This window comes from Cervus canadensis, chromosome 5, assembly GCF_019320065.1.
Source record: "Cervus canadensis isolate Bull #8, Minnesota chromosome 5, ASM1932006v1, whole genome shotgun sequence".
Classification (NCBI taxonomy): Eukaryota; Metazoa; Chordata; class Mammalia; order Artiodactyla; family Cervidae; genus Cervus; species Cervus canadensis.
Genome location: NC_057390.1, coordinates 2,611,681 through 2,636,661, shown reverse-complemented (window position 1 = coordinate 2,636,661; position 24,981 = coordinate 2,611,681). Strand labels below are relative to the sequence as shown.

The following is a 24,981-nucleotide window of genomic DNA, read 5'->3' as shown; positions in this document are numbered from 1 at the left end:
CTGAACTCCTGTCCTCTCTCAAAATTCTGCCTTGACTCCCACTCACGTGGTTGATCAAGGGAAGTTCCTCCCATGACCTCCATTACCTGGCCCCTTCACCCAACCAGCCCTGGTCTTCTCTTCCTGAAGTCAGGCAGGAAGGTCTTCTCCTGGTCAGTCTAGGCTCTGAATTGGTCCACTCCACCCCTCTTCTTTTGGTCTAAACGCCTCGCTTGGATGAGACTGAGTGTGGGGAGGACTTTGTGGTAGAGGATGCATACACATGCACATCTGCTCTTGGCTGTTCTCAAGCCCCGTCCCCCCACCCTGAGCCCACCTTCTCAGGTCCTCTGTCACATGAGCCCCTCTCTCATTTCTGTTGCCAACCTCTTCCCTACTTTTGCATTCTCCCATTCTGTTCACTAACTCATATCTCTCCTGCATTAAAAAATAACCCTCCCTCTCTCCTCTGAGCCCCTATTTTTCTAGGACCTGTTCTTGTCTCCTTTAACTTTGCAGCCAAGTTTTTTTTTTTTTTTTTTTTGGTGGTGTTGCATGGCATGTAAGATTTTAGTTCCCCGATCAGGACCAGAAATCGAACCATGTCCCCTGCAGTGGAAGCACGGAGCCCTGACCACTGGACTCCTAGGGAAGTCCCTGCAGCCAACTTTCTATAGACTTGTCTCTATGCACCATTAACAACTTCTCCCTCCCACCTTCAGCTTCTCTCCTGACCCAAGGCTACTGGAGCCTTCCTCATTACCAGCACACACTTTTGGGTCCTCAGCTTTTCTGTCTGCCACGTTCAGACTGTTCTGCTCTCTCCTTTCTGCAACTCCCCTCCAGAGGCTGCCCCAGTGCTCCCCTTTGCCAGCTCCTTCTCCATCTCCCTGCAACGCCCCCCCGCCCCCACCCTTCTCCCTGCAATCTCATAGGCTGTGATTCTCAATGGGATCCAACCTCAGGTCCCTTCTCCTTTCATTCCATCTACTCCCCCAGGGTGATTCCTCCATAATCTTGGGTAGATCCTGGTGTGCTGATGACAAATGTCTATATCTAGCAGGCTTAGGGACTGGTCCTCGTGGGTGTCTCACAAGCACAGGTCAAAGGTGGGATTCATCATGATAAATGGAATATTTTCCACCATATCGGTAAACAAAACACATCACAGTCATCAGTAATTGCAGCCACCCCTGATGGTGAGCTGGTGAGCCCTGAGGGAACTCAGGAAGGAAAGAATATCTGCCATCTAGCAGCTGTCAGGCTGCAGCCACTCCCCATGGTGAACCCTGAGGAAACTCAGGAGGAGGTGCATATGAAAGGAATGAGGCCAGACTCTTGCATCTTCCCATACATAGAAAATACCTAAATTCCTTAACTTGAGATGTCTGATTTTCCTTTAACAATGATCTTTTGATGTTCAGACTACCTGCTCTTTGTTGTAATACTTCTATATGATCTGGCTCCCCTCTTGCCTCCTCAGAGCAGTTCTTTCAGGGTTGAGATGCTGCCTCCAGGGCCTGAAGTCCTAAAAATTCCACTGAATAAAATATAACTCTCAACTGTCAGGTTGTGAATATTTTTGTTTAAGTTCACAATCATCTCCCCAGACCTTCTTTCTTCAGGGAGCCCATGTTGATGTCTGACCCCACCTCCCCACCTCCCCACCTGAGGCAGAAGATGAATGTCAGCCTCACTTCTTTTGTCCTGTTGGTCAGTGACTTTGATCATTGTTTCCAAAGGGTCTCTGGTGACTGCTCTCTCCTCTCCAGCTCTCCTCCCTTGTGACTATGTCCCCATTTCTCCTGAGTAAGTGGATGGCCCAATTTTACTTCCATTTAAAGCTATGGTTTTTCCAGTAGTCATGTACAGATGTGACAGCTGGACCATAAACAAGGTTGAGCTCCAAAGAACTGAGGCTTTTGAAATGTGGTGCTGGAGAAGATTCTTGAGAGTCTCTTGGACTACAAGGAGATCAGATCAGTCAATTCTAAAGGGAATCAACCCTGAATATTCATTGAAAGGACTGATGCTGAAGCTGAAGCTCCAATACTTTGGCCACCTGATGGGGAGAGCCAGCTCACTGGAAAAGACGCTGATGCTGGGAAAGACTGAGGGCAGGAGGAGAACGGGGTGACAGAGGATGAGATGGTTGGGTGGCAACACCGATTCAATGGACATGAGTCTGAGCAAACTCCAGAAGATATTGAAGGACAGGGAAGCCTGGCATGCTACAGTTCATGGGGTCACAAAGAATCAGATACAACTTAGCAACTGAACAACAACAAATCTATTTCTGACGTGTCTTCTCCTGTCCTTTCCTGCCTCAGTGGTCCTCCTTGGCCTTCAGGAAGAAATGCAGACTCCTTATAACATCATTTCTCCTTAATATCTCTTAATTTCTCCTTGCATATTTCTTAAATCCAAACCTTTTCTTTACTGGGTCCCTTGACCTCCTGGGATTTGGCACAGCAGGAAGCCCCCACTGGGGCTTAGTAAAGACTCAGGTGGAGGGACTTCCGTGGTGGTCCAGTGGTTAAAACCTCACCTTCCAATGCAGGGGGTGTGGGTTCAACCCCTGAGCGGGAGCTAAGATTCCACATGCCTTGTGGCCAAAAAATAAAAATGTAAAACAGAAGTAATATTATACAAATTCAATAAACCCTTTAAAAATGGTCCACATCAAAAAATTCTTAAAAAAAAAAGACTCAGCTGGATTGAGGAAACATCCCATACATCCAAAAAGCACATTCCACTCCTGACCAAGGGCTTCTTGCAATGTCAGAGATGGGACCCATAGGAGACTAGAGGCGGGCAGGAGGGGTCTTTATTCCTGGGTTACCTGTCTCTTGTGGTTACCTCTATGCTGATCACATCTAGGGAGAGATCCTTCATCTTAGCTTCTTGATGGGATTTGACATGGGTGATCAACTCCAGGAAGACCCGGCCTCGATAAGCTAAACCATCCTTGACAATGTTGGGAATATTCTAGGGTAATAGGAAGGAAAACAGTAGGAAAAGGAATGAGAGAAAAAAGCAGAAAAAGTCTTTCCTGAAACCTCTGTAGCAAATACAGTGTTGTTCTGTAACTTTCTGCCTTGGGCTGACCACAGTCCCAGGGAGGAATTTCAGAAACTCCAGTCGTGACCATGCCTGGAAACCTCTAGGCCCTGAGCCTTCTTCCACACCTGAGGCCTCCTCTTCCTTTTCATTCATTCTATCTCCAGGCCCACCAAAAATGCCCTGTTCCTGTAAACCCTTTCTGCTTGGAGGGGACTGTGGTAACTGTTCAATTATCCCAGGCTGGCCAATCAGGACAGGCCCTGCCCCCTTGGCAATAGTGATTGGCGCAAGGGGAGCACACATGACCTAGGAAGGCCAATTAGAATGCTTCCTTGGCCTTCCCAATTAGAGGCTACCAAGGCCCTGTTCCCATCAGGGAGGCCAGACTGTGGTAGAAATGAATGAGGCCTAGGAAAGAGCAGCAGAGATGTGGGAGAGGCTCCTAAAGGCATTGAGGTCCTGGTTTCTGAGGCTCTTCCTCACTCAGAGGCCTTCCCAGCCCCATTCTCTTCTTTTACTAATTGACTTTCTGGTGTTTACTGCCATCCTCTCTCTCTTTTTTAAAAATTTTTACTGGAGGGTGGTTACTCTACAATATTGTGTTCGTTTCTGCTATAGGCAAACTATACCTCCCCTCTTTTTTGGATTTCTTCCCCATTTAGGTCACCACAAAGCATTGGGTAGAGTTCCCTGTGCTGTATAGTAGGGTCTCATTAGTTACCTATCTCATACATGGTAGTGTATATACATGAATCTCAAAATCCCAATCCATCCCACCCCACCCCCCGCCCCTTATCACCAGTGTTAATAACCCAGTGCTTTTCCACATTTACCTGTGCTGGTTCTTTTGCTGCCCATGACCTTTCCACCTGCCAAATCTCTTACCTGAGGTCTCATCTCAATGCCCCTTCCTTAGTGAATGCCCAGAGCACTCCATCTGCTCCTTTCTTGGGTCACAGCACGGGCCCTGGGGGGCTTATGTGGTCCTTTGTGTACAGGCTTCAAGTCCTCTACTGGAGTGTCATGGACAGAAACCAGGGCCTGGCCCTCCCCAGGCATCTCCCAGGCCCTGGTGCCTGACACATGGTTGATTTCACCTCCAATATTCCCTACAGCTGACATGAGAAGCTTACAGGGTCTTCTTCCTTCATCCTGAAAGGGGCCTTTTTACCCCCACGGAGAGTCAAGAAGCTGGGGCCAAAGCAGGGTAGGAAGCCAGAGTACATTCCTGCAAGGAGAAAGGGGTGAGAGAGGGCGGATTCGGGTGGGGGAGGTGCAGGAGGCAGGGCACGGGGGGCTCGCTTGCCTTCTATTTCGGCTCCAGTGGACGAGATCTGGTTGAGGGACAGGCTGACCGTCCCAATCTCATCATTGCACCTGTTCCTGGGGCTGGAGAGAAACACAGCCTGCAGGTGGGGTCCCCAGCCCAGTTCTGATGTCCTCCTGCCTGTTGTTTTTTCCAGCCTCCACCCAGTTGCTCACCAGTCCAAGACTCTGAACTTGATGTAGCTGGAGAGGCAGGGAAGCTGCGAAGGGCAAGTGAGAAGGGCAGTGGGTGCCTGCCCAGATGGCCTGGTCTTTGCTGAGACAGAGCAGTTGGGAAGTCCTGAGTCTGGGTCAAGGTTTGGCTCTGTTACCAGTGAGCCCAAAGGGACTGACCACTGAGGCTTATGGACCTTTAGCTGGGGGCTCCCCACTGTATAGGCCCTTTGCAAGGGCCTGGGGAAGGCCTCGGACTGTGTCCCATGATCATTTTATATTCTCATTCTTAAAAATGGTCCCTCATTATATCAGCTCCAGGGTCCGCGAGATGTGAGTCTACCCAACTGTGGAGTCCATGACTGCAGTCCTTACACAGCCCTTCAGTCTGGAGGCAGGTTTACCAAGCCATCTCACGGAGACATTGTGGGCCTCGAAAGACTTCCTCACATTTAGCAGTTAACCTTTATTACTATTTAAATTAAAAAAAATTTTTTTTTGGCCACTCAGGGTGGTTTGTCAGATCTTAGTTCCCCAACCAGGGATTGAACCCAGGCCCGAAGCAGTGAGAGCGCAGAGTCCCAACTGCTGGACCACCACAGGGTCCCCTAGCAGTTAATCTATAAACGGCAGGACATCTGTCTCTTCAGAGAGTAATAATAGCTGCCACTCTGGGGAGGGTGTCCGTTGTCCCTAGACTGCCCTGAAAGTGTGTGTGGATCACCTCAGTGACCCTTACCTCCACCCCCAACAACTCCAGAAGCCAGGGGCTGTAATCATTCCCATTTTCAGGCAGGAACACTGAGGCCCCGAGAGGCCGAGCTCCTGAAGCCCTGGGGTACTGTGCAGACCCCTGCCCACTCCGCCATAACCCAGCAAGGTATGGCTGTCCTTGACTGAGGGGGACTGAGGCCCAGAGAGGGACAGAACCAGGATCGGAACCCAAGTGTCTGAGTCTTATCTCTGCCCTGTCCTCAATTATAAAAACAAAAAGTCCATGTGTAAAGCACAGCTGTTGGGGCTGAGGCCTGAGGGGGCCCCACATCCTCACACATCCCTTGTTCAGCGGGCGTGGCTGGGGGTCCTCTGTTCTCCACTCCCCTTGTCCTTTGTCCCTGGCCGTGGAGGCTGAGGGTCAGGGGAGCAGGGGGAATGAAGGAGTTTCCATGGACTTCCCTGGTGGTCCAGTGGCTATGACTCTATGCTCCCAATGCAGGAGGCCGGGTTCAACCCCTGGTCAGGGTACTAGATCCCGCATGCCACAACTAAGATCCAGTGTGGACAAATAAATAAATATTTAAAAATACATATATAAAGAAAGGGCTTTCCCATCGAGCAGCTTGAGTAAGCCATGAGATCACCCTGCTTAAGGAAGGACACTGGAAGTGGAGAGAGGGGGGCCCTTGGGCACCCAGGTCTTCCAAAGCACCAAACCCTACAAATTGATGGAACCATGTTTTCATCCATCTTTGAGAATTCTCTTCCCCTTTCCCACTTCTTCGTTTTGATTGCCCTCCTGTCTGGGGGCCCCTGAACTGCTAACTGGCACAGACCATTGTCAGCAGTGCCCCCTGCAGCCTGCCTTGCTCGGCCCCTGACCAGCTGGCCTCAGATGCCACTGACTGCAGGTGGTCATCCTGCCACTTCACAGTGAGGTCCAGAAGGCTGGCAACAGGCAATGGGGCTTCTCTGGTGGTCCAGTTGGTAAAGAATCCGCCTGCCATGCAGGAGACTGCCTGCAATGCAGGAGACCCAGGTTCGATCCCTGGGTCAGGAAGATGCCCTGGAGGAGGGGCATGGCAGCCCACTCCAGTATTCTTGCCTGGAGAACCTATGGAGAGAGGAGCCTGGTGGGCTACAGTCCATGGAGCTGCAAAGAGTTGGACATGACTTAGTGACTGAACTGCCAGCAACAGTCAGGCCGCCACCCAAACAGCCCCAGCTCTAGAGAGAGACTGCATCTACAGGAAATGGGTGAGGGTCTGGGGTGTTTGGACATCTTCAAACATGGGAAGGCCTCTTTCAGGGATGGGGGGGCCTGCCCCTCCCCCACTGTTTTCCGAGCCCGGAGGAAGCTGAACATGAGAGAGGACGTCCAAGGCCCTGAGCATCCACAGAGCATCCAAGGATTCCTGTCATGAGCCTCATCCCAGCCAGCACAGGGGGAGAGAGCAAGGGTGCGGGAAGGACTAGGTCCTTCTTTAAGAGTCTACAAAATCACCCAAGAAGGTGGGGATGGAGAGAAATGGTTAAAAATGCTGACTCACGGAGAGGTAGATGGAGATGTTTCTGGGAGAAGCAGGGAGAAGGGTCCATAGAAAGGCAGAGGGGATCTCCTTTGCTAATTTCACATCACACAAATGTAAGGTATGTTGTTGTTGGTGGTGGTGGTGTTGAGTTGCTAAGTGGTGGCCAACTCTTTGCGACCCCATGGACTGCAGCATGCCAGGCTTCCCTCTGCCACCCTCTTCTCCTGCTTTCGATCTTTCCCAGCATCAGGGTCTTTTCCAGTGTAAGGTTTAAGGACAGTGAAACACCCGCTGTGTAGCCAAACAAGTGCCACACAAAGTTCTACACACTCACACGAGAGTGCTCAAGTCCTCTCTCAGATTGCTGACTCTTATTTTACACACAGTTTTTACAAGCCTTGCATGGAGTCAAAAGTCAGTCATAGCTCTCGCAGGACTTGGAAGAAAACTGTCATCCACACCGCTGACAGGTGACTGAGGAGGACTGAAAAGCTGTAGAAATCAGACTAAAAGCCCCACCATGTTGAGACCACTTAATATAGTAACAAACAGTCCCACACTGCACATAGCCCCGGACATAACTATGCTCTTGTAGTGCCTCTAAAGCCATCAACAAAGAGATACAATTATATTCAGGGCACTTTGATTAGAAGATAAGAAAATGCATAGTATAATTTAGAATGGGTTTTTAAAGTGTTTTTTTTTTTTTTTTAATGTAAGTGAAAGGGCATGTTTAAGTTCTCTGGAAAGTTCAGTCTTAGGGCCCATTCATTTCACTTTTTTCCTAACCTGGCCTTAATGATTGGATCATCGAAAAAGCAAGAGAGTTCCAGAAAAACATCTATTTCTGCTTTGTTGTCTATGCCAAAGCCTTTGACTATGTGGATCACAATAAACTGTGGAAAATTCTGAAAGAGATGGGAATACCAGACCACCTGACCTGCCTCTTGAGAAACCTGTATGCAGGTCAGGAAGCAACAGTCACAACTGGACATGGAACAACAGACTGGTTCCAAATAGGAATAGGCATACGTCAAGGCTGTATATTGTCACCCTGCTTATTTAACTTATATGCAGAGTACATCATGAGAAATACCAGGCTGGAGGAAGCAGAAGCTGGAATCAAGATTGCCGGGAGAAATATCAATAACCTCATATATGCAGATGACACCACCCTTATGGCAGAAAGTGAAGAAGAACTAAAGAGACTCTTAATGAAAGTGAAAGAGGAGAGTGAAAAAGTTGGCTTAAAGCTCAACATTCAGAAAACTAAGATCATGGCATCCGGTCCCATCACTTCATGGGAAATAGATGGGGAGACAGTGAAAACAGTGGCTGACTTTTTATTTCTTTGGGCTCCAAAATCACTGCAGATGGTAACTGCAGCCATGAAATTAAAAGACGCTTACTCCTTGGAAGGAAAGTTATGACCAATCTAGACAGCATATTAAAAAGCAGAGACATTATTTTGCCAACAAAGGTTCGTCTAGTCAAGGCTATGGTTTTTCCTGTATGGATGTGAGAGTTGGACCATAAAGAAAGCTGAGAGCCGAATAATTGATGCTTTTGGACTGTGGTGTTGGAGAAGACTCTTGAGAGTCCCTTGGACTGTAAGGAGATCCAACCAGTCCATCCTAAAGATCAGTCCTGGGTGTTCATTGGAAGGACTGATGTTGAAGCTGAAACTCCAGTACTTTGGCCACCTGATGCGAAGAGCTGACTCATTTGAAAAGACCCTGGTGCTGAGAAAGATTGAGGGCATGAGGAGAAGGGGACAACAGAGGATGAGATGGTTGGATGGCATCACCGACTCAATGGACATGGGTTTGGGTGGACTCCAGGAGTTGGTGATGGACAGGGAGGCCTGGCATGCTGCGGTTCATGGGGTAACAAAGAGTCAGACACAACTGAGCAACTGAACTGAACTGAACTTGATCATTAGTTGAAATCATCTGGGTCATATTCGTTTTCCTTTTTTTTTGGCCTCACAGCACAGCTTGCACTTGCAGGATCGTCGTTCCCTGATGAGGAACAGTGAAAGCATGGAGTCCTAACCACTGGACTACCCGGGAATTCCCCCCATTCATTTCAAGTAAGGTTCACTGTAATATGTCCTGGGCTTCCTCATGCTCCCTATAAAGCAGAACTCCCTGCCCCCTCCCACCCCTAACTTCCCTCACATGCCCCTTACAAACACCCCTTCTATTTGTGGAGGGGTGAGGAAGAGAAAGCATGATGAAAAAGCAATACCTGAATCCGGAAGGTCAGGATCTGGTTCCATATCGGGGTCTCGGTTTGGGTCTGCACATGTGTTTTGAGCTGGGAATATCCCAAAGAAATATCAGTCCAGCCTGTCCCTCCTCCCTCCACTGGCCTCACCTCCCAGCCCTTCTCGTCCAGCCTATGGGTGGACCCTGTCTGCAGCACAGAGTTGGTTGTGGGAGTTCCTGGTCCAAGGAGACTTTGACAACGCTCATCAGCTACAACTTCAGTCCTTTGAGTAGCTATCTAGAGCCAGACTCCTTCACATTTTCCCTCAAATCAGCTTTCAATTGATTTAACTTTTAAATAGAGGGTTACTATTTAGTTCAGTTTAGTTCAGTCGCTCAGTCGTGTTCGACTCTCTGTGACCCCATGAATCGCAGCACGCCAGGCCTCCCTGTCCATCACCAACTCCCGGAGTTGACTCAAACTCAAGTCCATCGAGTCGGTGATGCCATCCAGCCATCTCATCCTCTGTCGTTCCCTTCTCCCCCTGCCCCCAATCCCTCCCAGCATCAGGGTCTTTTCCAACATTACATGAGTGCAAACATATTGCTTTTGTTCGAGAAATTCTAAAATCCCAACAAAAAGTCAGCAACAATGATACTGATGGCATACTCCTTTTCAAAGCATCACTTGATTTTATTTTTAAACCTAGCCTTATTCTAAGCAATCATGTTGGTAAAGTCAAGGGAGGTGCTGGTTAAATTAGACTGGTTAAACTTTTTCATACACTCTAAGAAAAATATAGACATATTAACATTTCTGAAAATATGTGTGCCTCTGCCACCCAACAGTATCTCACCTACTTCCAGAGACCAAACCACTCACTGAGAAATAAATACTCGGTGTGGTGCTCTTAGAATATATCCACACACCCTTTGGTATGCTCCCCTTCAAAAGGCGGACACTAACCTCCCTCCCCATTTGTCTGGGCTAGATTTAATGACTTCTTCTAATAGGTAAGATATGGTAGAAATGATGCTCGATGAATCTTGAGACAAATATACTTAATTTCAGCCCAGAATTCCCCAAATTTGAACACAGGGTCCTTTTTTTTTTTTTTTTTTTTTGCCCATGACATCCATCAGCACACTTTGGAAAATGCTACTGTGTGTTCAGAGAGCTTCAGGGAATGTTAACAACTCCCTTGCCCAGAACCTTCCATGTCTAGATGCAGAAACTGAGGTTCAAAGGGCTCAGCGACAGTTCCAATGGTGTGCATTTGCGGACTTGTTCACTGGTCCACCATCTGTGCATTTCGATGTTTGGTTTTCGCTGGGCATCTTCTCCCTTCAAGGCACTGGGCACAGCTCTGGGATACGGGCTGACTAAGCCATGGCCTCCACCTTCACAGAGACCCTCCCTGGTCCCACGGGATCACATCACTCATAAACGGGATATGACTCCTGGGGTCCTGGCCTCAGACCCAGTCTTTTCCTCCAAGCTATTTTTTTCTAGGTGCCAATGTCTCTAAGCTTCAGCCCGTTATCATGCTTACCTTTTCCCCAATTAGTTCCACCTCCAGCACAGGACTCACAGAGTAGTGTTTCTCTAAGAATAAGAAGTTAAAAGATTTCTGCGGCAGCATCATTTTTCAGGAGGAGGAAATGGAGAAGAGACAGGACCTCATAATGAAAACCCTCCCTCATCGTTTGGTTTCGTGCCCCCTGGGCAGACCCCTCCCACCTTCACTCTGCTTCCCTGTGCCCCGGTGTGTCCTGGCACACGACGGGGGTGGGGGCTGGCAGAAGGAACCTTGAATATGGGTATTAGGGACAAGTCAGGGGCTTGTGGCCCATTTTAAAGGCGCCTTCATAAAACCATTCTTGGTGGATTTCAGCCCCCCCTCCCCACCCCAAGTCTTAATGTCAGAATGTAACTGGGGAGCCCTGTGAGGAGCCCAGGTGGCCGGGGCCGCTCCCTGCCCAGCCCCGACTGACTGAGGTGGAGGTCCTCGGCACAGTAGATGAAGAACTGCAGGTAGGCCATGCTGATGGGCACCACCGACGACTTGAAGATCCGAGTGTCCATGTCGTCAGCCCTGTAGGTCAGTCTCTGATCGACCTGGAGGGACCAGAGAGCTGAGAGGGTTAGAATCACAAGGAGGTCACAGGCCACCAGACTCGGCTTCCCCAACCCTGGGCTTGCTTGGGGTGGGGATGGGCAACCTGGAAGTAACACAGCAAACAAAGGAAAGCGTGTGAAGAGCAGTGGCTGCCTGGGGGGCCTGGGGGCTGGTCACCCACAGAAGCAGCCAGGATAAGAAATGTCCCGAGGTGCGGGGGGCAGCCTCACCGGGGCCTGGTCGCCCACACCAAGGGCACAGATGGTGACTTTCAGGTAGCCTCTCACACCACTGTTGCGTTCACTTGGCTGGCAGAGGCCAAGCCATTTCCTCAGGAGTGTGTGACCTGGAGAGGCAGAGGGCCCGTGGGAGACCAGCCTCCAGTTCCCCTCTTCTTCCCTGGAACCAGTCTTTGCTTCTGGAGTGGGGGCACGTGTGTGGAAAAGTGTCTCATATATTCTGGTTTCCATCCAGGGGCAGAGGGAAATGGGACTCACTTCTTTGTGCTTAGTCATTCAGTCGTGTCCAACACTTTGCGACCCTTTGGACTGTAGCCCGCCAGGCTCCTCTGTCCATGGGATTTTCCAGGCAAGAATACTGGAGTGGGAAGCCATTTCCTACTCCAGGGAATCTTCCCAACCCAGGGATCAAACCTGCATCTGCTGCATTGGCAGGTGGACTCTTTACCCGATGAACCATTGGGGAAGTCATAAAGTACAGTATCATTAAGCAGAAGCCATGAAGTACAGTAAAATGTTGCCAAGTACAGAAAATAACTCACAGCCTCTTTCCCCACCCTGTGTTGAATATACAGGAATTTTGAGATGATTTCAGCACCTGACTGGTTTTTCTCAGAAGACACTCACATTTCCAACAATGATTACCTACCTGGACAGTTGTAGATGAACCCGATATCTGTCTGAAAACACCGTAGAGAAAGGATTAGTTAGGGTCTCCAGCCAAGATTTGTAATAACCAACCAACGTGATGATAATTCATGTACTTTGTTGCTGTCCCATTGCTAAGTCGTGTCTGACTGTTTGTGACCCCATGAACTGCAGCATGCTAGGCTTCCTGGACCTTCACTATCTCCCGAAGTTTGCTCAGACTCATGTCCATTGAGGCAGTGAAGCTATCTAATCATCTCATCCTCTGCCACCCTCTTCTCCTCTTGCCCTCAGCCTTTCCCAGCATCAGGGTCTTTTCCAATGAGTCAGCTCTCATGGACTTGTCCCGCCCTAGTTCCTTTCATCTTTACAGCAACCTGGAAGTTGGCCCATTGTAATCTCCACTCTACAGGGGCAGATGTTGAGTTTGAGCCAAGAGCCCAGAGTCTCACAACTAGTAAGGAGGCTTGGATTGAAAGGACCCTTGACACCACCAGCACTGCTGACAAACACAGCCTTGTTCTTCCCTATGCCTGAGTGGAGGAAAGTGTTTATACCATCCTGCGGAAGAGGATGGCTGAGGAGTTGGCCAACAGACTATGGGAGATAGATGTTTTTCCCTGGGAGATAGATATTCTGTTTGTTTGTTTTTGATGTGGACCATTTTTAACACCTTTATTGAATTTGCAACAACACTGCTTCAGTTTTGGTTTTGGTTTTTTGACAGTGAAGCATGTGGAATCCTAGCTCTCCAACTAGGGATCTAACTTGTGTTCCCTGCAGTGGAAGTTCAGAGTCTTAACCACTGGACTTCCAGGGAAGTCACTATGTTCATTATCTTGATTGTGATAATGGTTTCAAATACATGTTTGAAAATGTATCAAATTATACATTTAAAACGTTTATACATCATTGTATGTCAATTGTATCTCAAATAAAGCTGGAAGAAAACAAACCAAAACAAAACTTATTCACCTCTAATGGGCAATAGATCTAGGCAGTGATCATCAATAGCTGTTAACAACAAAGACAGACCAGCAGCTTCTCGGCCTTTTGGCTAAGATCAAGTGAAGAGACCAGCAGTCATTCTGCGCCTGTAAGTGATGTCATCTTGCCAAATAATTGACCTAAGTCTGATCCAGCCTCTAGATAGCAAATACCTGGGTGGAGGATCGTGAGATGAGAGTCCCTGGAGGTACAGTCAGCAAGATCCAGACTGAGGGAAAACTCTGCAGGACAAACTATCCAGTTGCTTCAAGAAATAAATGGCCAGACTTCCTTCGCGGTCCAGTGCTTAAGAATCCACCTTACAATACAGGGAACTAAGATCCCATGTGCTGTGGGGCAACCAAGCCCATGAGCCACAACTACTGAGCCCTCATTTCAGGACGAGAGTCTGCAAGCTACTCTGAAAGTGCTTGCACGACACAGTGAGCATCCTGAGTGCCAAAACTGAGACCTAAGGCAGTTGAATAAATAAATATTAAAAAAAGAAAAAGGGATGCAAAGAAAACTAGGGTGCAAGACAAACTGAATAAAATACACCTAAAAATATATTTTAATCAACTGCAATATGTGCACTAGGTTTGGATCCTGATTTAAATAAACTTTAGAAGGAATTCATGAGACAATTAGGGATATTTGAACACTGACCAGATATTTAGTGCTAGCCAGGAATTAGAAAGGTGTTTAGATGTTGTCATTGTATTTAATTATGCTTAATAAAGTCTGTATGTTTTTGAAATAGGTAATGAAATGTTTTAAAGTAAAATTATATGTCTGAGATTTGATTCACAATATTTAGGTTGGTACAAAGCAATTGCAGTTTCGGGCCATTACTTTTAAATCAGTCATGTCAGACTTTTTGCAACCCCATGGACTGTAGCCCAGCAGGCTCTGCTGTTCATGGGATTCTCCAGGCAAGAGTACTGGAGTGGGTTGCCATTTTCTACTCCAGGGGATCTGCCCAACTCAGGCACCCCCAACCATTCCAGAATCTCTTAACTCCTGGGCCTGTGCTGCTTCTTTGAGACTCAGTTGGGGGAGGGGCAGGTTATGAACACTCACATGCTTATTACAAGTTGTGAGAAAGAAACCTTCCTTTGACTGGTCCTAAATTTGCCTTTCCCAAGGGTAGGGCCCTTTCCCAAGAGTTGCCAGATTTAGGAAATAAAAATACAGATGCCAGTTTAAATTAGGATTACAGATAAATAACGACTTTTTTTTAGTAAACGTAGGTCCCCAGCAATATTTCATGAGAAGCCATGAAATATTGGGGACATACTTACATTTAAAAAGTACCTGTTGTTTAAGATGAAAAATTTCCAGGGCCTTCTGGATTTAACCTGGCAACCCTACCTTTTGGTTAGCCCTTCATGATTGTGTGAATGTTCCTCATTTCTCAACCTGGGTCTTTCCCAAAGCAAATCTTTTCACTCTGTCTTCAGGGGCAGTCTTTCTCCAGGTTTTCCAACAATTGGTTGACCTTTTGGATCCTCTGTTTCCATTTTCTGGAGACAGAGATGTGAGCTGTGTCCATAAATATTCTAAGTGTGAGGGAGTCAAGGTGGCACCCAGCACTCTCATAAATGTTACGTACTTTAATCCTCACAAAGATCCTGTGGGTTGAGTATGTTATTATCCCCATTTTACAGATGAGGAAGTAGAGGCTCCGAATAACTTGTCTAAATCACCCAGTTGGTAGGTGGATTCACAACTGGATCTTCCTGCATGAAAATCTCAGTCCTTTTCCCCAGCCTGGGGCAAGTAGCCCTGGGTGGGTCTCTGTAACTATTTCACCAAACCTCCTCCATCCAGTGCTCACTTGGAATCTCCCAATCTCTGCATTGAATCTCATCACTGAGGAGTTCATCACCTGCAGGGAATTCCCAGAAAGATTTGTTATTCACAACCCTGATTTCCCCAACCCCATGAGAGGAATGGCAGGGTACATCTGGGCTCTCTAGGACTGACTCAGTGCTTCCTAATGACTGACACTTCCAAATAGTGTTTCTCATTTAATTCTCAGAGGACCCCTGAGAAGTTCAGATTTTTATTTCCACTTTCAGGATGAGGAAATTGATCAGAGAGGTCAATTCACTTGGTCTCCACAAGGTAAACTTGCTCTCAGCTTTCTCCTCTGCATCCTATCTTGGCTGTTTCCTTAGAACTCTTCAAGGGAGAAGCCTTGGTCTCACTAGCCCTGAGCTGGGCACATAGGAGGCATTTGATAAATACAAGTTTCCCATTGTTACTGGGCTCCCTGTGGTCAAAGAATGGAATGTCTCATTTGGAGGGGACATTTGAGGGGTCCTTTGGTGACATGAAAATCCTGGTACATGGGAAAGGGTTGCTTTGTTCACCTTGGAGCTAAGCTCAGGGCCTATCAGTTGGCATTTCATAACATTCATTGAATGAATGAATAGATGGATGGATGGATGGATCGGGCGGGCGTCTGGCTGCTAGGGTGAAAAAGGTGGCAGAGATGCTGCCTTGGGGTCAGAAAGACCATCTGATGTGACTCTAGCTCTACAGATGGGGCTGGAGGGGAGTGAAGCACTTTTCAGAATTGAGGTGGGAAAGAAAAGTGAACCCGTCTTGCCTGGCTCCTCACCTGGATTAAGATGATCTCATCGAAGAACTTCATAGGAGCCTCATAAAAATTCTGAAAGAAGATCTGAAGTAGAGAGAATGGGAGGGGGCTGGGGGTGGGAGTGGGAAATGTGTCTCCATCACATCCCCCAGGGACTGAGCAAGCCTGAACTAAGAGGCTTCTGCCTGTCATTTGCCCATTTCGGTGACCTTCAGCTCCTTACCACCCACGTGCTCCGCTTGCAGAAGCAGAGGCCTGCCCAGGTCCTAAAGGATTTTTTATCCAGAAAAGGGTGGTGTAGGGGAATCCCTGGAGGACCTGGGAGCAGCTCAGAGCCCATCACACTGTCCTGGGATGGAGATGGAAGTGTCCGCCTCTTTCCAGATCGCCCTGTCTGTCCACCACACCCCCACTTCCTGCTGCAGCCAGAACCTCTCCCCCACCGCCAGAGTGGACCTGGCCCTGTCACCCTCCTGCTTGAGTCCCTCCATGGCTCTCAGGTCCCATCCATGATGAGGCCGCAGCACATTTTGTAGGCTTACCTACGGCCACCCCCCATCCGAGCTCCACCCATGTCTACAGTTTTGCCAACCAGCCCTACTGTTTTTTCCTTCCAGGTCTCTGAGAACACAGTTCCTTTTTCCTGAATTATTTTTCTCTATCTTGTCCCTCTTTCCTTGGTAGACTCTTCCTTCAAGGTTTCAGGAGACTTTTCTGAGTCCTCCCCACCCTCTGTTCCCTGCCCCCAATGTGCTTCTCTCTTTCCTTTGGTGATCTAGTCACAGATTAATTCAGTGCCTATTTATGGAGTTCTTATTGCGTCAGTCATGATGCCAGGATGGGAGGCCCCAGCGCCGGCAAAGTAAGCATTCTTGTTCAGTCACTCAGTCGTGTCCGACTCTTTGCGGCCCCATGGACAGCAGCACTCCAGGCTTCCCTGTCCATCACCAACTCCCGGAGCCTGCTCAAACTCGTTCATGGAGTTGGTGATGCCATCCAACCATCGCATCCTCTGTTGTCCCCTTCTCCTCCTGCTTTCAATCTTTCCCAGCATTGCAGTCTTTTCTAATGAGTCAGCTCTTCGCATCAGGTGGCCAAAGTATTGGAGCTTCAGCTTCAGCATCAGTCCTTCCAATGAATATTCAGGACTGATCTCCTTTAGCATTGACTGGTTTGATCCTCTTGCAGTCCAAGGGATTCTCGAGAATCTTTTCCAGAACCATAGTTTGAAAGCATCAATTCTTCAGCACTCAGCTTTCTTTATGGTCCAACTCTCATATCCATACCTGACTACTAGAAAAACCATAGCTCTCAGCTATGCAAACCTTTGTCAGCAAAGTGATGCCTCTGCTTTTTAATACAGAGACATTGAAGTTGTCTAGGTTTGTCACAGCTCTTCTTCCAAGGAGCAACTGTCTTTTAATTTCATGGCTGTAGTAACCGTCAGCAGTGATTTTGGAGCCCAAGAAAAGAAAGTCTGTCGCTGCTTCCACCTTTTCCCCTTCTATTTGCCATGAAGTGATGGGGCCAGATTGCTATCACTTCTACATGGGGCCTGCACTTTCTGGCTGCATCAGTGGCCCTCCCAGATCTTTATCCCCCAGGCCCTTGTCCCCCCAGATTCCTGTCTCCCCAGATGTCTGTTCCCCCACATCCCTGTGCACTGCAGTCTTGCCCTATTGTCATCATTTATGTGCTCACGTGCTATTCTCTCCGTGGTGGACCATCTGTGCCCAGTTTTGTGGAACAAACAAATGAAAGCGGCAGAGGCGGGGAGCAAGCTTACCGTCCACCAGCAGGAAAGGCCTAGCCCTCGGCCGGCCCCTTTGACCCAAGGGCCCCATTCAGCTCTGAAGGGCATGGGCTGCCCACCTCATTGAAGAAAGGGTTGTTCCCCATCTTGATCCGTGAGTGGTGCTGGTGGCCTGCAATGACCACCTTCACCACTGGTTTGATGTCGTTGCCCATCAGCTGCCGGGCTTCAAACACTTGTACTCGGACCTGCAGGGAGAGACCAGGGGAAACTGACGTTGGGGGTCCAGGCTCCTATTTGTCAAGGGGGACTCTCCTCTGAAAGAACAACGCTCTGGTAAGCAGCGTCTACTGCCGATGGAAAGTGGCCCCACAGCCCTGGGAAGGCTCTGGCTCCCTGTTTCCTCCTGTGGGAACTGTCACCTCCACTTCGCCCTATCATTTTGGGTGCACACAGGGTTTACTGAGTGGGAGGGACTTGTTACAGAATAGGGTCCAACATTTCTCAGTTGTTGTTTCGTTTTGTGTGTTTTAAATATTTATTTGACTGTACCAAGTCTCAGTTATGGCATGTAGGCTCTTTAGTTACAGCATGTGGGATCTAGTTCCCCGACCAGGGATTGAACCTGGGAGTCTTAGCCACTGGACCACCAGGGAAGTCCCACAGTATATTGTGTTTTATACTTGCGATCTTTTTACAGAATTGAACACTTTATTTAATTTTATTTAATTATTTATTTTTTACCAGAGATAAAGAAGTTTATTTCATAGTGATAAAAGGACCAGTTAATGAAGAGGATGTATAAAGATCATAAACATTTTTGTTTATACCCTTGTCAGGGTATAACAGATCTTCAGAATATATGAAGCAAAAACTGACAGAAGTATAAAGAGAAATAAACAAAAACTTTTCTCTCCATTGATATAGCAGGTGGGCAGAAAATCATCATGGTATAGTACATTTGAATAGCACTATCAATCAACTTGGCTTCCCCAGTGGCTCAGCAGTAAACAACCCACCAGCCAAGGCAGGAGACTGGGTTCAATCCCTGGGTTGGGAAGATCCCCTGGAGAAGGAAATGGCAACCCACTCCAGTATTCTTGCCTGGGGAATTCCATGGACAGAGGAGGCTGGTGGGCCACAGTCCATGGGGTTGCAAAAGAACTGGACATGACTTAGAGACTAAACAACAATAACAACAATCAATCAACTTGACCCGATGGACATTTATAGACTATTTGATCCAACAGGGGCAGAGTACAAATTATTCTTAAGTGTGCACAGAATATTTACCAAGAAAGACCATATTCTGGAACATAAAACATGTTTCAATAAATTAAAAAATAATCATTCAGGTTATGGTTTTTTTTTCACCATAGTAGTATTAATTTATTTTTTTCAGTGTTTATTGGAGTATAGTTGCTTTACAATGTTGTGTTGGTAGGAACTGAACATTTTAAACTTCTGTGCAGTTCAATCTATGATCTGTGTTTCTTCTTCTCTCCTGAGACTCAGTAAAGGTTCTCACCTGGAAGTGCTGAGGCTTTGGGGACAGAGCCTTGTGCACTGTGGCACTGGGAAACATCAGCTTCTGCTTAGCCACCTCTTGAGCTGTTATGGCCAGGAGGTCTTCATCACCTGGGGAAACAGCCCAGGGTGGGCTCTCACGGGGGGAGAGCAGGACACCTGGGGGCATGTCCCCCATTTCATCGTTCTGTCCTCAGTGTCCCCAGCGCTGGCTAAAATCACAGCCAGGAGGCCCTGGTAAGGACACATGACCCCCAGACCCCTCCATGGTCCCCCCACCCTCGGTAACCCTGGGCCTCACTCTTTATGCATGGGTGGGGCACGCTCTTGGAAATGGCCATTCTTGCCTCCCTCTGCAGCCCGCTGGAGGCTGAGTCTTATGTCTACGGTGACAAGTAGACATATTGGGCAGGCGTCTGGAGATCTCACAATCCTATAGGCCTCAAGGGTTGGGTCTCCAAGATTCCCAAGAGCCCATCCAGCTATGGCTGGAGAAGGGCAGGGCTCAGCCCCGTGGAAGCACATACCGACCTTCTCCATATCCTTGTAGGTCGTAAGGGCTGCCTGTAAGGTGATGGTGCACTGCAAGGCAAAGGCAGGGAGCTGTAAGATCCTGCAATCCCTGGCAAGACCACAGCGCTGGAGCCTGGTCCATCGTGGCAGGAGTCACACCCAGCCATCCTGGGTGGGGTGATGCTGACCACGGCACTGGGCCACAGCAGGGGGGATGGTGCAGTCTGGGGTGGAGGGAGATTATGAGCTGATGGGGAGAGAGCCATGGGTCACTGCGGACGGGGGTTGAAGAACAGAGGAGGCGCGTGACACTGGTAGTGACAGAATAGAATGCCGCAGGGTGGGGACGAGAGAAGTGACTTGGGACCAGTCCAGAACCACTGATGCTAAACTAGCCCAGCGTCTCATGACGTCGTGTGGGAACTCCAGCAAACACCCAACTGACCTCCTGCCTCCAAGTGCCCTCACTGCTCATCCATCGTCAGAATTGACCCGTAAACTCCCTAAGTGCCCTAAACTATCAGAGTAAAGTCACAGCTTACCGCGTAGACCCCACGAGGCCCTTCACTTCTGGCCCCTGGCCACCACCCAGTCTCGGCTCTCCCACAGCCAAGCCCCCCCGCACCACCCCCAGTGCCGGCAGCGCAGGCAGCCCAGCCTCCTGAACATGCCGCGCTGCCTTCTTGTCCCCCAGCCTCCGCGCAAGCCCCTTATGGCCCTGCCAGGGGCTGTCTTTCTTCCCTCTCCGCTGGGCAAACCCATGTGCTGCTGTGCTCAGTCGCCCCGTCGTGTCCGACTCTGCGACCCCATGGACTACAGCCCAGCAGGCTCCTCTGTCCGTGGGGATCTTCCAGGCAAGAACATTGGAGTGAGTTGCCATGCCCTCTTCCAGGGGATCTCCCCAACCCAGGGATTGAACTTGTGTCTCCTGCATTTCAGGTGGATTCATCTGAGCCACCACGCCTCTCCTTAAAAACCATCTACAGGGCTTCCCTGGTGGCTCAGTGGTTAAGAATCCTCCTGCCAATGCAGGAGACACAGGTTTGACCCCTGGTCCAGGAAGATCCCACATGCCAAAAAGCAACTAAGCCCATGCCCAACAACTATTGAGCCTGTGCTCCAGAGTTCGGGAGCTGCAATTACTGAAATGCGAGTGCCCTAGAGCTGGTGCTCTGCAACTGCAGAAGCCATTGCAATGAGAAGCCTTCACACTGCAACTAGAGAGAAGCCCTTGCTTGCCACAAGTGGAGAAAAAGCCTGCGCAGTAACCAAGACCCAGCACAGCCCAAAATAAATAAATAAAACCACAGTAAAAATTTATTTTAATCTATAAAAGTGGAACTCTGACCTACACTCTGTTGCAATCAGCTCAGGAAATGAACCTGATACTCACAGTAACCAGCCCAGAAAGTCAGTTTGTTGTGAGTCAGACCTATAGAAAGTCAGACCCCCAGCTCTAGCATCAAATAACCAGGACTTGATTAATAACTGATGAATCACTTAATTTTGTTCCCACTTTTAGCTCAGGGCCAACGGGAGAAAGCCAAATATATACCCCTAAGCAGTCACATAGGGCACTCAGCTTCTAGCTGGTCCACTCACAGCTTCCCCCACATCAACAGCCTCCCGTCAGGACATACCAGAAGTCTTCCCTTTTTCTACCATAGAGTTTTCTCACTCCTCTGCCTGCCTTTGCATCTCTGTCAAATCCAAGTGCTGGTGGCTGACTTCCTTGTTATATCTGTTGTGGTTGTTTAGTCTCTAAGTCATGTCCAACTCTTCTGTGACCCCATGGACTGTAATCCACCAGGCTCCTCTGTCCATGGGATTTCCCAGGCAAGAACACTGGAGTGGATTACCATTTCTTTCTCTAGGGGATCTTCCTGACCTAGGGATCGAACCTGTGTCTCCTCCATTGTGGGCAGATTCTTTACCACTGAGCAACCAGGGAAGCCCCTTGTTATACGTTAATAGCGAGCTCTGAATAAATCGCCTTTGCTTATTCTCATCTGGTTGGTCTTCATCGCCTCCTCTGTAAAGCCTTTCATTTTCTCTCAAGTGAAATCATTCATTCCCTCCTGACCTCAGTGAAGTAGCTTTACAGACCCCAGTACACATGTGCTGGAGGGCTTGTCATGTGAGTGACAACAGATGTGGTCCTCATTCAAGTTTGTATCCCAGGCCTAGCACCGTTGCTGACACCAGGGGACAACTGACTGAATATTGATCTCAATGGGTGGATGAAGGGTAGAGGGATGAGTAGGTAGATGGAGAGTGTCGTGGAACCTGGGGAGATGATGACAAGTGTGATGGGTCCCCCAGGGTAGAAAATGTTCTCTGGGTTAGGGGGGACACTGAGACTCTGCTGCCGGGCATGGCCCAGCTTCATCAGCTGCCCCCCACTCCTTCAGCCACCCTCCCTGGGGCCCAACTCACGTCTGTGGGCATCATGGAATGGTTGAGCAGGGTCAGGTCATTCACAAAAAGGATCTTTCTTGGTTTTTTCACCAAGGGCTTGAGCAGTACTGTGGCCATGCCAATGAACCTAGGGAGACAGGGAGCAGGTGTGAGATTCTGAGCCACTGTCCCAGGCATAGCTTTATCCAGGGATGTCTTTTCCCTCTTTGAGGCTGTGCCGTCCAGACAGAAGGAAGGATGCAGTGATGGGGAGCATCCACTAGAGGGCGCAGGACTCTCAACTCTCTGGGAATTGGCTTGGGGGCTTCCTTGCCAGTGGACATCCTAGTTACTGGCTCTGCCATGCTGCGCTGAGCCCCTTTCCAGAAACTCTGCTCCCACCCTCCTCTGGAACAGGACCTGAGCCAAGGAACAGCTGATTGGACCAGGAGGTGGGCATCTGACCAAAGCTGGGCCAATCAAATTCTCTGTCCTAGGAATTTTGACCTGGGATGCCGTAGCTCAGACTCAGTAGGGCACTAGAATGGGGCTGTGATGAGAAACCAGTGTTGGGCAGAAAGAAACAGGTTTGAGATCCTGTGTCTTCAAAAGAGACAGAATGCTCCTGAGTCCCTAGTTTCCTAATTCTGTTTGATCTATCTATAATCCTAGCCTTGATACTTTTTTTTTTAGCTGTCTAGAGTGGGTTCTAGTCCTTGCATCTGAGTTATGGCTTAGAGGCTGGAGACACAGTAGATTTAGTCAGAGAATCAGGCTCCTCCTGCCCCTCTCTCTGGGGGAGCCTCACCTTTCCTTCTTCACTGAGCCCATGTCTCGAAGGGTGATTTGCAGGAAAGAGTCCTTCTGCAGCGGGTGGTTCCAGAGGTGCCAGATGAGCGTCTGGGGGAGCCACAGAGAGGTCAATATCCTCCCTCTGCCCCACCCCCTTCCCATCCTTCTAGGAAATGAGAAAAGATGCAGGTGAAGGTCTGACACTGTGTTTCTCTCAAACTGAGGACTCTCCCTCAAGTCCAGTTTCCTAAGAGGAGGCATTTGTTACCTTCACCCAGGAGCTGGGCATCCTACCTGAGCTCCTAGAGCTTAGCTGCAGTACTGGGGGCTTGTTAGTGGTTAAGCGGCTTGGGAATCAGGTGGTGGGACAAGGATGGATGAGATGAGGGGGGATCCTGCAGAGGGAGCCCTGTCTCTGGGAACATCAGGATGGCTGGTTGGACAAGATGAGTCCATCCCAGGGTGAGGAAGGAAGGCCAAGAGCTCTGAGCAGCTGTGGTTGCTATGGCCCTGAGACCCCACACAGACTTCTCAGCATAGAGTCTGCTCACAGGGCAAGATGCTCCAGCCATGGGAAGGCTGATGAGGCCCCTGTCCTCTCTCTAGACTTCTGAGCACAGTCAGTCTGGACCCAGACTGACTGCTGGGCTTGTCATCATCTCATCTGGGCTTTCCCTGATGTGTTTTACCTCATTCCACACGGGGTGATTGCCTTCCACCTCACGAGTTGTCCTCTTGACATCTGAAAAGACACCAAGGGGCCAGCATATGTGATAGGACATGTTTCAAAGTCTAGGTTCAAGTGAGCAGAGGTCAGACTCTTTAAGAAAACATCCAGTCTACATTGGCAGATGTGATGTGGCACTGATTCTAACTTTGGAGTTTTCTAAATTTCTCTCCTTTCGTTAAGAGTGACATCATCCCCATGTGACAGATAATGTTATGTGTTCATTTCATTTTCCTCCTGGGTACACAGTTCCCAGTCATCTCACACCAGGGTGGGGCCGGGTAACTCGTCCTGGCCAATGGAGCGTGGGGGCGATACTTAACTGCTGCCTGGATTGGCTCCCAAAGCTTCCCATGAGAGTCTCCATTCCCATCCCCACTCCTGTGTCCACTCTCACCGTCTGCTGGCAGAGCGATGCCTGGTGACTCTGCAGCCACCAGCAACAAGCAGCTGGTCCCCAATCTGCTATTTGGAGGAGTCATTCAGGATTGCTGCCTGATCTGTACCATTGACGTTAGACTTGGTTGTAAGCAAGGGGTGAACTTCTGCTGTGTTAAGGCACCGGGATTTAAGGGTTCCATTATTACCGTTGAGTAACAATCAACGGTAAAGTCAGTGTACCCTGAGACATCCTAAAACATCTCTAATGGGATAAAAGGTCTTTATCCACTACAATTTGTCTTCTCTAGAAACAACCTTAACAAAGAACAGTCCATAGCCCTGCAAAGAACCTCTAAATTGGTAAATCTGAGACTCTTCCCAAGGATCGAATATGTGTGTGAGGGCACGGTAACCCACTCCAGTATTCTTGCCTGGAGAATACCATGGACAGAGGAGCTTGGTGGCCTACAGTTCATGGGGTTGCAAAAAGCCATTCACCGGAAAAAAGGAAGGTGGAGGAGTCATAATGAGAACTCATAGCAATAAGGATGATAAATTTGAAAGATCCAGATGATGTCTACCTCATCTTCTGGTCACACAGCATCTTTTACACAGTAGGGCACCAATGGATCTAGTTTGCACTGGACACATGTTGCCTCTTGGGGGTCCTGGCTCTTACCTCTGAAGTACACGGACACGCAGGGTCTGGGTGGGGGGCTTAGGGGTGGGCTAATCTTGGCCGACTGCACGATAAGCCGCAGCATCTTCCCCACCTACTTCTCAATGTCCTTCTCAGGCGAAATTTCCTGTTTGGAGCACCTTGGTCCAGGGCTGCTCCTAGGGCTTATAGGGTGAGTAAGGTCTGTTGCTTAGCAACAGAGGTGATGTCACAAAGGTCGGTGGCTCTTGATTCTGGAGAGGAATGCAGAGAATGGAAAGAGGAATAAGTCATAGGGCATGATGAAGCCAGTGGCTTGAGGTGACCAGGGCTGTAGAAACAAAAGTTTGACTAAATTTCATTTCTCCTTCCCATTTTCTTTTCTCTCTCATTCTTACTGTCCTTCTAATTTCAAGATCAGGAAAAAGGGGAATATAAGCAAGATATCTGGACTGAATCATTGCCAAAGTCACACTGTTTCCATAAGAAAATAGAGAAGGGAAGTGAGTTGACAAAAGGAATAGGGAACTCAAAGATGATTTCAGTAGTGTTTCAGAAGTCCTTCCTAATGTGAAAGCAAACATTGAGGCCTCCCTTTTTCTAAAGAGGACATGAGCTTAGATAATGAGTCTCTCTTTAACCAAACTAGCTTAC

The 24,981-nt window shown here is 48.7% G+C and overlaps 1 protein-coding gene across 1 annotated transcript in view; it reads right to left on the bottom strand.

Moving 5' to 3' along the window:
* FER1L5 (fer-1 like family member 5) overlaps positions 1-24,433 on the bottom strand; it is a 54,127-nt gene extending 29,694 nt beyond the window's left edge. The window contains exons 1-18 of the mRNA XM_043467694.1: positions 24,349-24,433; positions 23,251-23,303; positions 22,578-22,669; positions 21,809-21,917; positions 19,387-19,441; positions 18,861-18,970; positions 17,452-17,580; positions 15,601-15,663; positions 14,812-14,862; positions 11,989-12,019; positions 11,331-11,446; positions 10,976-11,099; positions 10,534-10,586; positions 9,021-9,089; positions 4,525-4,568; positions 4,349-4,431; positions 4,176-4,270; positions 2,839-2,967 (exon numbers count right to left, since the gene is read on the bottom strand). Of these exons, the coding sequence (XP_043323629.1) occupies positions 2,839-2,967; positions 4,176-4,270; positions 4,349-4,431; positions 4,525-4,568; positions 9,021-9,089; positions 10,534-10,586; positions 10,976-11,099; positions 11,331-11,446; positions 11,989-12,019; positions 14,812-14,862; positions 15,601-15,663; positions 17,452-17,580; positions 18,861-18,970; positions 19,387-19,441; positions 21,809-21,917; positions 22,578-22,669; positions 23,251-23,303; positions 24,349-24,433 (1,491 nt within the window). The remainder of the gene's footprint in view (positions 1-2,838; positions 2,968-4,175; positions 4,271-4,348; positions 4,432-4,524; positions 4,569-9,020; positions 9,090-10,533; positions 10,587-10,975; positions 11,100-11,330; positions 11,447-11,988; positions 12,020-14,811; positions 14,863-15,600; positions 15,664-17,451; positions 17,581-18,860; positions 18,971-19,386; positions 19,442-21,808; positions 21,918-22,577; positions 22,670-23,250; positions 23,304-24,348) is intronic.
* Between the last annotated feature and the right edge of the window lie 548 nt (positions 24,434-24,981).